Below are 12900 nucleotides of genomic sequence, written 5' to 3' on the forward strand. Positions count from 1 at the left end.
TTTCCCAACTAACTGCTGATACCTTTCTTTATTGACTGGGTAGTATTGTTGAGCTTTGATTTATATTCGATGGGTGTCAACAGGTTTGCATCCAGTCATTCCTGTCTCCTTTAGGAGGTCAATAGTGTATTTCCGTTGGGACACAGATATCCCATCCCTTGACCGGGCTACTTCCATTCCGAGGAAATATCTTAACTTCCCAAGGTCTTTAATCTCAAATTCTTTGGCTATCTTTGTTTTGAGTTTTACAATTTCATCATCATCATCACTAGAGAGCACAATATCGTCAACATACACAATGAGAACTGCAACCTTCCTTGAAGTTGACTTCTTTGTAAACAGTGTGTGATCTGAGTGCCCTTGGATATACCTTTGTCCTTTAACAAAGGTGGCAAATCTGTCAAACCAGGCCCTCAGAGACTGTTTCAACCCATATAGTGACTTTCTTAGCCGGCAGACTGGCTGTTTGAACTGATCTTCAAATCCGGGAGGAGGATTCATGTAGACTTCTTTCTCAAGTTCTCCATTGAGAAAGACATTCTTTACATCCAGTTGATGCAGAGGCCAATCTTTGTTAACTGCAACTGACAATAATACTCAGATAGTATTGAGTTTAGCTACGGGAGAGAATGTCTCGGAGTAATCTACACCAAAGTTTGAGTAAACCGTTTGGCAACTAACCTGGCCTTGTACCGGTCAACGATTCCATCTGATTTGTACTTTATAGTGAAGACCCATTTGCACCCAACTGTCTTGTGCCCTTTGGGTAGGATCACCTGGTCCTACGTTCTGTTTTTCTCAAGAGCCCTCATCTCCTCCATAACAACAGTCTTCCAAACTTCAGTTTTCATTGCTTCCTGTATGCTACTCGATATCACCCCTGTATCTAAACTGGTGGTAAAGGCCTTAAATTCAGATGACAGGTTACTGTATGTCATGTAACTATGCATAGGGTACCTCGTACATGACCGAATACCTTTCCTCAGGGCTATTGGAAGATCGAGAGAAGCATCATGCTCTTCCAGACCGTCGGAATTCCCATTGTGATCAATTGTCTCCTCTACCTGGGTTTCATCTTCAGAAGCCTCCTTTACACCATCATCTTTAGTATCACTCACATTTTCTGGATCACTATTCACCATCATCTTCCCATCTGCCATAGTGGTGTTGTCAGCACCTTCTCCTCCTTTTTCCTCTCTGCATTCGTTAGTCTCAGCACAAGTACCAATCTCATTAATTTCAGGAATACACGTACCTGATATCAGGTTTGACTCATGAACCGGAGCCGGAGATGCGACAGGTGGCGCTGTTTCCTTCCTGAGATTCTTCCTATAATATATTATCCATGGGACTTGATTGGTAGGGAGGATAAAACCGACATGTGTTCGAGAATAGGAGATGACTTTAATGGAACTGTATAGGTGGACCAGTTAGCCTTTTCATTGGATGTCTCCTCCTGAAGAGGGCTAATGGGAAAGAAGGGCTGATCCTCAAGGAAGGTGATATCCATGGAAACAAAATATTCGCGAGAGGATGGGTGGTAACATTTATACCCACGCTGATAAAGTGGATACCCAACGAAGACGCATTTTTGAGCATGGGGGGTGAACTTCGTGCGGTTTGGACCATGGGAGTGAACAAAGGCAACACAGCCAAACACTCGAAGTGGTATATCGGAGATTAAACGAGTAGTTGGTTAGGACTCTTTCAAACAATCTAATAGATTTTGAAAGTTGAGGACTCGGGAAGGCATTCGGTTGATTAAGTGAGTGGCAGTAAGGATAGCATCCCCCCATAGGTAAGACGGGAGGGATGTGGATAGCATTAAAGACTTGGCAACTTCCACCAAATGACGATTTTTTCTTTCGGCTACCCCATTTTGCTGGGGAGTGTAAGCACACGAACTTTGGTGGATAACCCCTTTGGATGCAAGAAAGTCCTGGAAGGAAGTATTAAAGAATTCCCACCCATTGTCACTTCTCAAAATACCAATCCTGGCATTAAACTGGGTTTCCACAGTAGCATAGAATTGCTGGAATACAGATAACACCTCGGACTTATCAGTGAAAAGAAAGACCCAAGTAAGCCGAGTGTGATCATCTATAAAAGTGACAAACCAACGTTTCCCTTTGGAGGTTGTGGTTGGTGAGGGACTCCAAACATCACTGTGAACTAATGTGGAGGGTTTGGATGGTTTATAGGGCTGGGAGTGAAAGGAGACACGACTTTGTTTGGCACGAATACACATATCACAATTTAAAGAAGACATATTAATATTGCGAAATAAATGCGGAAACAAGTATTTCATGTATTGAAAATTTGGATGACCTAAACGGTAATGCCATAACAGAAAATCATTCTCAGAATTAGAAAAATTTAAAGAGACAAGGCTAGTCCTATAATCGTTCCTAGAGGAAGCATCATCAGTCAGGAAGTAGAGGCTCCTATCGTGCCGGGCAGTGCCAATCGTCGTCCCTGAGCTCAGATCCTGAAATAAAACAGAGTCGGGTGAAAAAACTGCCTGACAATTCAGATCTCTTGTAATCTTACTGATGGATAACAAATTATATGAAATTTTAGGAACATGCAAAACATCCCGTAAAACCAAACCTCAAACGGAGATAAATGCCCTTTCCTTGCAACAGGTGCAAACGACCCCTCTGCAATCCTAATTCGTTCGTTACCAGCACTTGGACAATATGAAAGAAATTAACCAGAAATACCAGTAAGGTGATATGTCGCCCCTGAGTCAACCATCCATGGTTTTTTTACCGTTAATACTAATAAGACCAAAAGACTGGATAGTACCTGACTGAGCGATGGCACTGACTCCAACTATATTTAGGCTGGTTGTACTGTCTGCTGAGGGCTGATGCTGGGGGTTCTCATTCGCCGAGTCATTCACAAGAGCACGTCTAGGGGTTGATTTGTCATGTGACTGGCGACGTTTACTATTCGGGGAGTCGTCCATATAACTCCAACACTGATACTTTCTGATAGCCACGACTTTTTAAAGTGCTCACAAATAGGAGTGAGCTTCTTATCGACGTCAGTGTTGGAGGACTTAGTGGCAAAAGCAGCAGCATCTGTAGAGGTAATTACCGGGTTATTCATTGCACTGGATCTGTCTTCCTCTAGACGTATTTCTGAGCAAACTTCCATGAGAGAGGGAGTAGGCTGTTGCCCCAGAATCCAACTCCGAATAGCATCAAACTTCGAATTTAGTCCAGCAACGAAGTCATAGACACGGTCTGCTTCTTCAATTTTTGCATACTGTGTTCCGTCATGTGCACATTTCCAGACCATCTCCCTACACAGATTCATCTCTTGCCACAAAAGAGACATTTTATTGAAATAGGATGTTACGTCCATAGTTCCTTACTTGCATTCATGTGCCTGTTTTCATAACGTATAGAGTCGAGATGCATTCTGCCTCTTTGAATAGAGTTGTTGTACAGCATCCCAAATATCTTTGGCAGTTGCAGCATAGAGTAACGATCTGCCAATCTGGGGTTCTATACTATTAATCAAAACAGATCTTAGCAACAAGTCTTCCCCCTTCCAGATCTGTTCCTGAGGGTCTCCTGATCCGGGCTTAGGTATCTCTCCAGTAAAGTACCCAAATTTATGACGTCCTTCCAAGGCCATGGATTGGGACTAGGAAAAGTAGTTCTGGCTATTCAGTTTTTCTCTGATAATAAATCCTGCAGTATTTCCCATGGATCTAGACAAAATATTTATAGTGGGTAAAATAGGGAAAGAATTTATCGGATTTTCAAAATATATTGGTATGTTGTCTGATAAATCTAGTTGAGAGTTTGTCCCAAGAACCGTTCCGAAATCGGCAATCTGCTGTTGGATATGGGTAAAATGTCATTGGAGATCATTCGACCCTCGGCAAGGTTGCTGTGTGTAACGGTCATGCTTGTCCAGGGCCTGTTGCCTATGGCCGCATGCCCAATCCAACCCCCTTCTAGCATATTTTCATGTCCTGTATTGTATTAGTTTAGTTAGCTTGCTTTCTTTTCATTTTCATTGTAAGTGACCACTCGCCCTTTTGCATATGCAAGGGTGGCAGTTGGCTTTTTGTTCAGAATGCACTATATGGGGATAAGACTAACCATCATTTCCTCATACCCGGAGTAGTACTCTATAAAGCCGTTGTTGTTGTTTATTGCTTTCTAGTCTACTACAATCTTTCTTTCTTTATACACACTCTCAAATCTTCTTACGAAAACCTTTTCTCTAAACCCGTTTTCTAAAACCATTTTCCCTCGAACGGGATTGGAGGTTGCAAGAGGCACTCGGTGTGCCATCGGCAGTCCGTATTCGAGTTGGCTGGCTTGTTCGTGAGCGGGAACAAGTGCCGCACAATCGCTAAGAGAAGCTTACGAAAGAGCGATTGTGACACTGTGCAGACCTGATCGTCGGCGCCATCGGAGCAGACCGCTGGATCGAAGAGCCGGTCGAAGTACTTAGGTAGAAGACCGGCGAATGGGGTTTGGCCGACTTCTCCCGGGTGGACTCGACCATGAAGAGTGCTGGGTTCGTCGGCTGGGTCATCGTGACTGGTGGCTTCGCGGCTAGGTCATCGTGAAGGCGGGCGGCAGAAACGATTGGCTGGGTTTGGAAAGCCCTGGAGTCACGTGAAATCGCAACCAGTGGCTGATCGGCTAGATAATCGTGATGCCGCTCGATTGGGTCATCGCGAAATCGCACGGAGGAATGAGTCGGCTGGGTCTGGAACACACGGGTATCACGCGACTGGGGATGCGGCTGTTCGGCTGGGGAAGATCGACTGGGGTTGGGTTGGCTTTGGTTGAAATTCGATGGGATTTCCTCGGCCAAGGATGGGCGGCTGGAGCTAGGTCGGCTAGGGTTGAGGTCCGACACTGATTGGATGATTTTCGGCAGTGCATCTTGAAGGTACTGTTCCACGGTTACTTGTACGGCTTTAGTGATGTCGGCGTATATGGTCTCACTTGTACCAATGGAGTTTTCTGGAGGAGAATCTTGTCTATTCTCATTGATGGTGGTTAGGATTTCGTCGCCATGCTTTGATACCATGTTGAAAAAAAAGAGAGGTAAGAACACAATATTTACGTGGAAAACCCTAGATTAGGGAGAAAAAACCACGATAGAGACTGATTTTTTGTTATTGAATTGATACACAAAGTACAAGAGAATAGGCCAAATAAATAGACTAGTGGGAAGCCCTAAAGTACATACAATTACTAAAATATCCCTAGGGTTACAAGCTTTTTTTCGACACTTTTATCAGCCTCTTTCAAAGAAAATTAAAATTTTGCTATTTTGTGTAAATGGTTTCCCTTATTTTTCTATTTTTGTTAATAAATTATGTAAATGTTCTTTATTCTCTTGTTTTCATTTAGTATGTACACTAATCTCTTGCTTTTGAAAACAATTCAAGTACCTTTTGTAAATTTTAGGCTTGTATACGGCAAGTTGAAGCACATATTAATCTTAACACTTACAGGTCACTCAGTTTCATTTTTAAAAGAAGTTTTGAGAATATAAGCATAAAGTTATTTGTAAAGAAGTTCCGATTCATGATTCTCTAGTGGTATGCTCTCTGCAAGTTCACTACAAAGGATTTGGATTCTCTGTTCTGGAAATGTGAGTTTGCTTCATTGTTTGAAATTATGTTGGATACTCATGGTGTGTCCATTTTTGCCTAGTTGGGCTTGTCGTTCAATATTAGAGGAAGTGCCTTTTCATCTTTCATTTTGAGATGAAGGCTGTACTATTTGGAAAACTTTTTTGGCCACTCTGAGGAATATTTGGGTTGAAAGGACCAAAAGAATTTCTAGGGGTAGGGATGTTTGAGCATTAGCCTCTTTTCATTTGTGTGGTTTCGTTCTCAAAAAAAATTTAGTTGTTGAATCAATCTTTACAAGATGGAAGCCTTAGTATACCAGAACCCAACTATTAAACAACAGACTGACAAGTAACAATTGATCCAATAACTTACAAAATAACTAACAAGCATATCCTAACAACAACCAAGGTGGGCAAGTGAAAACAGAAAACAAGTAGTTTTAAAGAATTTGTCATTGAGCTGCATCATCTTGGGACTAGGTATGAGCCTCAGCCCACTATGATGCCTTTTCCGTTGCCTTCCTGTTGTTAAACCTTTCATTTTATCTAGTTCACTTTGTTGGTGTTTTACCATTCCTAATGATAGTTTAGTTTCTCATTAAGATAGTAATTTATTAGTAAATAATTTTTTATGATGAAGTAATTATAATTGAAGTGCTTATAATAGTAAATGCTAAAAGAAATACTTCCAAACTCACCTCACGTGTTGCTTATTTTGTCTGTATCTTCTGCAGTGCTGGAAAAAGTTTTGTTGCAGAGATTTTAATGTTAAGGCGGGTAATTTCTACTGGAAAGATGGCACTTATTGTACTTCCATATGTATCAATTTGTGCAGAAAAGGTGATCTATGCCTTTCAAATTCAATAAACTTTGCAGATACAATGATCTTGTCAATAGTTGTATTCTTACATTTGATAATTTTATATTTTGTTTGCAATTTTTAATTGTCCTAGGCTGCGCATCTTGATGCTCTTCTTGAACCTCTGGATAAGCATGTGCGTAGTTATTATGGAAATCAAGGTGGTGGAACGCTTCCTAAGGATACTTCTGTGGCTGTTTGCACAATTGAGAAGGCAAACTCTTTGATAAACAGATTGTTGGAGGAGGGTCGTTTGTCAGAAATTGGAATTATTGTGATTGATGAATTGCACATGGTAAGTAAGAAAATCAATATGAAATTACAATTTCTTTATGAAAACTTTCAAATGTGAGATGGAAATAGTGGACTGTTCGTGTTGTGTAGCATACTTGTGGCAATTTCTTTGGTGGATTTTTATAAATATTGATATTCTTGCTTTCTGACCTGTAAATAAGTGATGATTGATATGGTAGTAGCCTGAATGTTTCGTACATTAGTTTCCTATTTTCTTGAAGAGGCCAATTTGTAGATAATCTATACCTTAAATCTTTCCCAGTCAGGGTATTCACCTGGATGATTCTTGTTTTATTCATAGGTTGGAGATCAGACGAGGGGTTATCTTTTGGAACTATTATTGACTAAACTTCGTTATGCTGCTGGTGAAGGTAATTTAGATTCTAGCAGTGGTGAGAGTTCAGGGACGAGCAGTGGTAAGTCAGACCCTGCTCATGGTATTCAAATAGTTGGCATGAGTGCAACCATGCCGAATGTTGCAGCTGTTGCAGATTGGCTTCAGGTTAGTGAATTAATAATAACCCTTTGAGAAGTTAATGGAAATATGATTGTTGTTAGAGGAAGCATAGGTGTTATTTTTTCAAAGTTTAGGCTTGTGTAGACGTTGGTTGTTCAATTGAGAAACATTGTGCGACTTCTTGTTAGGATGTGCTGGTAGTGGTTTTGATAAAAGAAAAATGCTTCTATAAAGAAAAACCTTCTATGTTACAAGGACTGAAAGCTTTATTTTATTGTTTGGTTTTAAACTTTTATTACAATGAATATACTATTTCTTTAATCTATGAAGTTCTTTTTGAATGATCAATATAAGTTTTTTCCCTTTGAAAGGAGTTTTTGTGGTTGGGTTGGGTTGAAACACTTTTTAAACCCAACCCAATTGTTTGAATTGTATATTTCTTAAACCCAATTAACCTTTATTAAATAATGAACCAAACCCAACTATGAAACATTTGAGTTTGATTGGTTTGGGTTAGTCTGGTCACCTGTTTAAATTTTTTATTCTAAAAATAAGTAAAATATTAATATGTAAAACTTTTATTTAATTATTTTCATATATTTAATTAAGATTAATAGCTCAATTTCAATTTATATTATAAAATTTTTTCTTTTCAAAGTGCTAAAAAATTATTTTTAGAAGTTGTTGGAGAATAAATTAATAAAGAAATCATGAAATAAAATAAAAGAAAAATATATGTATAAGTAATTGTATGAGAAGTAATATTGATGAAAGTAAAAGAAGAAGAGAAAGGGAGAAGAGACACACAGTGGTTACGTGGAAAACCCTAGAACAGGAAGGAAAAATCACGGTACAAGATATTTTCTTATTTCTGTGATTCAAACTATACAGAGAGGCTACACATATAAATAAAATAGTAGAAAAGCCTAAAGCACTGTTAAAAGACAAAAATGCCCCTAGGGTAAATCCCCCTACTTTTGACACTCCCCCTCAAGTTGGGGCGTAGATATCAGTAAGGCCCAACTTGCTAACACAAGAATCAAAGTTTTATCTGAGAAGTCCTTTTGTAAGAACATTTGCGATTTGTTGACTGGAAGTGTTGTAATTCTGAACTTTTCTCTTATTTTTCTTGTGAATTTACAAGAGGGAGCATCCCTTATATATACAACTATGTTAGCCAACTATGGAAAGAACTTATAATGGAAAAAATGTACATATGGTAAGAATAAGAATAAATGACAATTACAGGGAATAAAATCTAACTGGGTAAGGAAAGTAGAATGCTTTCCATATTCAACACTCCTCCTCAAGCTGGGCTGTATATGTTGATAAAGTCCAATTTGTTTTTTAAAGCTTCAAACATATTCTTGAATAGGGCCTTTGTAAGTATGTCAACAATTTGTCTCTTGGTAGGTATGTAGTTGAGAGAGATGCTTTTGTTTTCAATTTTTTTTTTTTTTAATAAAATGCCGATCGATGTCCACATGTTTTATGTGATCATGATGGACAGGGTTTTTGGTGATACTTATAGTAGCTTGATTATCACAGTGTACTTCCATCGGTCCTTCTGATTTGATTTTAAGTTCAGATAGAATACTTTTGAGCCACATTCCTTCACATATTCCTTAGGCTAGAGCTCTTAGTTTAGCTTTAGCACTGCTCCTGGACACTACAGATTGTTTCTTACTTCGCTAGGTGACTAAATTTCCCCAAACAAAGGGGTAATATCCAAAAGTTGATCGTCTGTCTATTTTTGAGCTTGCCTAATCGGTATCTGTGAAGATTTCAATGTTCCTCCTCCTAGATTTCTTGAAGTATAATCTTTCTCTTGGAGTTCCTTTCAAGTACTTGAGTATTCTGTACACAACTTGCATATTGTCTTCTGTTGGACTGTTCATAAATTGACTTATAAAGCTGACTGCAAAACAAATATCAGGTCTTGTGTGAGTTAGGTAAATCAATTTTCCAACTAGCCTTTGATACTGATCTTTGTTAACCATTGTGTGATTGTTTTCTTTGATTATGTGATTGTTTGTGTCAATTGGGGTATTAGTGGGCTTGCATCCAAGCATTCCAGTTTCCTTTAACAGGTCAAGGACATATTTTCTTTGAGAAATGCTCAAGCCTGTTTTTGAGCGGGCCATTTCCATCCCTAGGAAGTATTTAAGGTTGCCTAAGTCTTTTACTTCGAATTCCTTGGCTAAGAGAAGCTTTAGATTTCTTATTTCTTCTTCATGGCCTCTTGTAAGGATAATGTCATTTATATAGACAATGATAATAGCTATTTTACCCGTGCAAGAATGTTTGACGAAGAGAGTATGGTCATATTGACATTGTAAGTACCCATTTTTCTTTACCACTCTTGAAAATTTATCAAACCACGCCCTAGGGAGGCCATAAGGGATTTTTTGAGTTTACATACCTTATTTATGGTTTTAGTAGATTCTATACCGGTAGGTATATCCATATACACTTCTTCTTCTAAGTCTCCATTAAGGAAGACATTTTTTATGTCTAATTGGTGAAGAATCCAATCATTATTCATAGCTAGGGAAAGAAGGACACGAATAGTATTTAATTTTGCCATCGGGACAAATGTTTCTTGATAGTCAATGCCATACGATTGGGTGAACCCTTTGACGACGAGTCTAGCTTTGAATTTATCTATTCCTCTGTTAGCTTTGTATTTGATGGTGAAGATCCATTTGCATCTTATTGTTTTCTTTCCTGGAGGTAGGTCTGTTATTTCCCATGTGTTGTTCTTTTCTAAGGCCTTTATTTCGTCTAATACAACTTGCTTCCAATTAATATCCTTGAGGGCTTCATAGACATTGTTCGGAATGTGTACTTGGGATAGTGTAGTTGTGAATGCTTTGAACTTGGGAGAGAGATTTTTGTAAAACAGGTAGTTTTGGATGGGATGCATCGTACGGGTTCTTACCCCTTTCCGTTTTGCAATGGGAAGATCAATGTCTTCAGTGTGTGTTTCTACTGTGGAGTTGGAGACATGATTTTCCAGTATTTCGGTTGGGTTCTGATTGAGTACTGGCTCACGTCCAAGGGTGTTCTTCCTTCTAGTATAGACTATAGGGTCTTTTCTACCTTTGGGGGGCCTTGATTGGGAACATCGATTTTATGTATATAAGAGACACAAGGAACACTTTCTTCAATGAGATCTAGTTGGTTTCCTTCGTTTTCCAGAAGTTTTTCGTTTTCTATGAGAGTGGAAGGTTCAGTGGTGTCTTGCTTTTGGAAGTAGGGTTGAGTTTCAAAGAAGGTTACACCCATGGATGTATAGAACCTTTTAGTAGTTGGTGAATAGCATTTGTATCCCTTTTGGCTTGGAGCATAATCGAGAAAGATGCATTTTATTGCCTTAGGATCTAACTTACTCCTATTGGGTCTATGATCTTGAATGAAGGCTGTGCAACCAAATATTTTTAAAGGGACTTAAGAAAATAACCTATCATGTGGAAAAACTTCCTTAAGTTTTTGTAAGGGAGTTTTGAAGCCTAATATTCGAGAGGGCATTCTATTAATAAGGTAGGTGGTTGTTAGAACCGCTTCTCCCCAAAAAAGATAGGGAGTGTTAACGTCACACATTAAAGCTCTAGAAACTTCTAAGAGATGTCTGTTTTTTCTCTCTGCAATTCCATTTTGATAGGTACTTAGGTGGGCAATATTTTTTTCGTTTAGAATTTTTTTTAAAGAAGTGTTAAAATAATCCTTAGCATTGTTAGTGTGAAGGATTTGGATTTTGGTGTTAAAGAGATTGAGAATCATAGCAAACAAGTTCTGGAATATGATAGTGACTTCAGATTTTTCTTTCATTAAAAATGCCCAAGTAAGTCTAGTGTGATCATCGATAAAGGAAACAAACCATTTAGTTCCTGTTACATTCTGAACTCTACTAGGTCCCCAAGCATCACTATGCATCATAGAAAAAGGATAAGAGGGTTTATATGTGCTTACCGGATATGAGGATCGAGCCAATTTTGCCATTTCACAATACTCACATTGAAACACCTGAGAACTTTTATTAAAAATATCTGGAAACATTCGTTTCAAATATAGAAAATTGGGATGTCCTAAACAATTATGCCATAATATTATTGTACTATCATAATTGTCTTTAGAAGCAACAAAAGTAGATGTACGAACATAATTATCTTTAGAAGCAACAAAAGTAGATGTACTATCATAATTGTCTTTAGAGATAAAAAAATAGACTTACTAAGACCTAACTCCTTGACTTGCGGCTTAAGAGCATTTAGTATGTAGAGACCCGAGGTTTCCTTAGCATTGCTAATCATCTTCCCCGAATTCAAATCCTGAAATATGCAATTATGTGAGTAGAAAGTTGCACTGCAAATTTTCATAAACGTTAGTTTGCTTATGGAAAGGAGGTTGCATCTAAGATTTGGGACATGCAACACATTCTCTACCACTAGATCTTTAGATACAAACACATCCCCAATTCCCATTACTTTAGAATAGGCACCATCAACAATTTTTACAATGATTTGACTATTACATTGTGTGTAGTTAGTTAAAAGTGAGATGTCACCTGTCATGTGATCTGCTGCACTAGAATCAATAATCCAAGTACTACAATTTTCTTTGGTTGCATCAAGGGCCCAAAGGAAGTTACCTGATTGTGCCATTATTGCTACACTGGTTTCTGATGTTTTTTGAATAGGTTTTAGTTGGCCAAATAGTTTTTGGAGAAGGTCCAACTGCTCCTTAGTAAACACATTATGTTCGGGGTTGAAGTTACTTTCTGATGATGTACTTGCGTGATAGGCCTTTCCACATCTGTCTCCAACACCTTTGTTGGGCTTCCAATCTGGAGGTTTACCATGAATTTCCCAACACACTTCTTTAGTGTGTCCTGGTTTTTAATAGTGTTCACACCATGGTCTTGGTTTTCGTTGCCGATTCTCAGTTCTTGTGTAGTTCTGGTTTCGATTGTGTAACGGTTATCATGAGTATTTATACGTACCTCATTACCAAGATTTCGAGCAAGGCTGATCCTTCAGTTTCAGAACTTGTAGTCATTCCAACATTAGTTTCTTCCTACTTTCTTTTCTTCTTACTTCTGCAAACACTTCTCTGATGTTAGATAATGGTTTAATAGCTAAGATTCTACCATGTACCTCATCGAGTTCTTTATTAAGGCCAAGCAAAAATTTGAACACTCGTTTCTTTTCAACTATCTTTTTGAATATAGCTTCATTTGCAGTGCATTCCCACTTATGGCTTTCAAATACATCCAGTTGCTGCCAAAGACGAGATAGGTGAGTGAAATAGTGAGTGACTTGCATATCTCCTTGCCGAAGCTCATGAATTTTTCCTTCAATTTCAAATGACTATGCAGTATTTTCTTGGTCAGAATAAGTTTCACGGGCTGCTTACCAGATTTCGCTTGCAGTTGAGAAGAGTAAAAATCCTTCACCAATCTCTATCGTCATGGAGTTGATTAGCCACGACATAACCATATTATTTTCTGCCTTCCATGTCTTGTATCTTTGATCAACTTGGTCTGGGATAGGATTTTTGCTTGATAGGTAGTCTTCCTTTCCTTTTACACATATGAACATCATAACTGATTGTCACCAATGCAGATAATTCCTTCCATTTGATTAGTGTGGTAATACATAACTCTTTCTTT

General features: G+C 38.5%; 1 protein-coding gene across 6 annotated transcripts in view; it reads left to right on the forward strand.

Moving 5' to 3' along the window:
• Positions 1-12900, forward strand: part of LOC120076001 (helicase and polymerase-containing protein TEBICHI) — a 37471-nt gene that overhangs the window by 4441 nt on the left and 20130 nt on the right. For all 6 annotated transcript variants that reach the window (XM_039029774.1, XM_039029770.1, XM_039029771.1 and 3 more), the window contains 3 exons: positions 6354-6459; positions 6573-6773; positions 7074-7274. In XM_039029774.1, the coding sequence (XP_038885702.1) occupies positions 6354-6459; positions 6573-6773; positions 7074-7274 (508 nt within the window). The remainder of the gene's footprint in view (positions 1-6353; positions 6460-6572; positions 6774-7073; positions 7275-12900) is intronic.

The sequence above is a fragment of the Benincasa hispida genome, chromosome 4, assembly GCF_009727055.1.
Source record: "Benincasa hispida cultivar B227 chromosome 4, ASM972705v1, whole genome shotgun sequence".
Taxonomy (NCBI): Eukaryota; Viridiplantae; Streptophyta; class Magnoliopsida; order Cucurbitales; family Cucurbitaceae; genus Benincasa; species Benincasa hispida.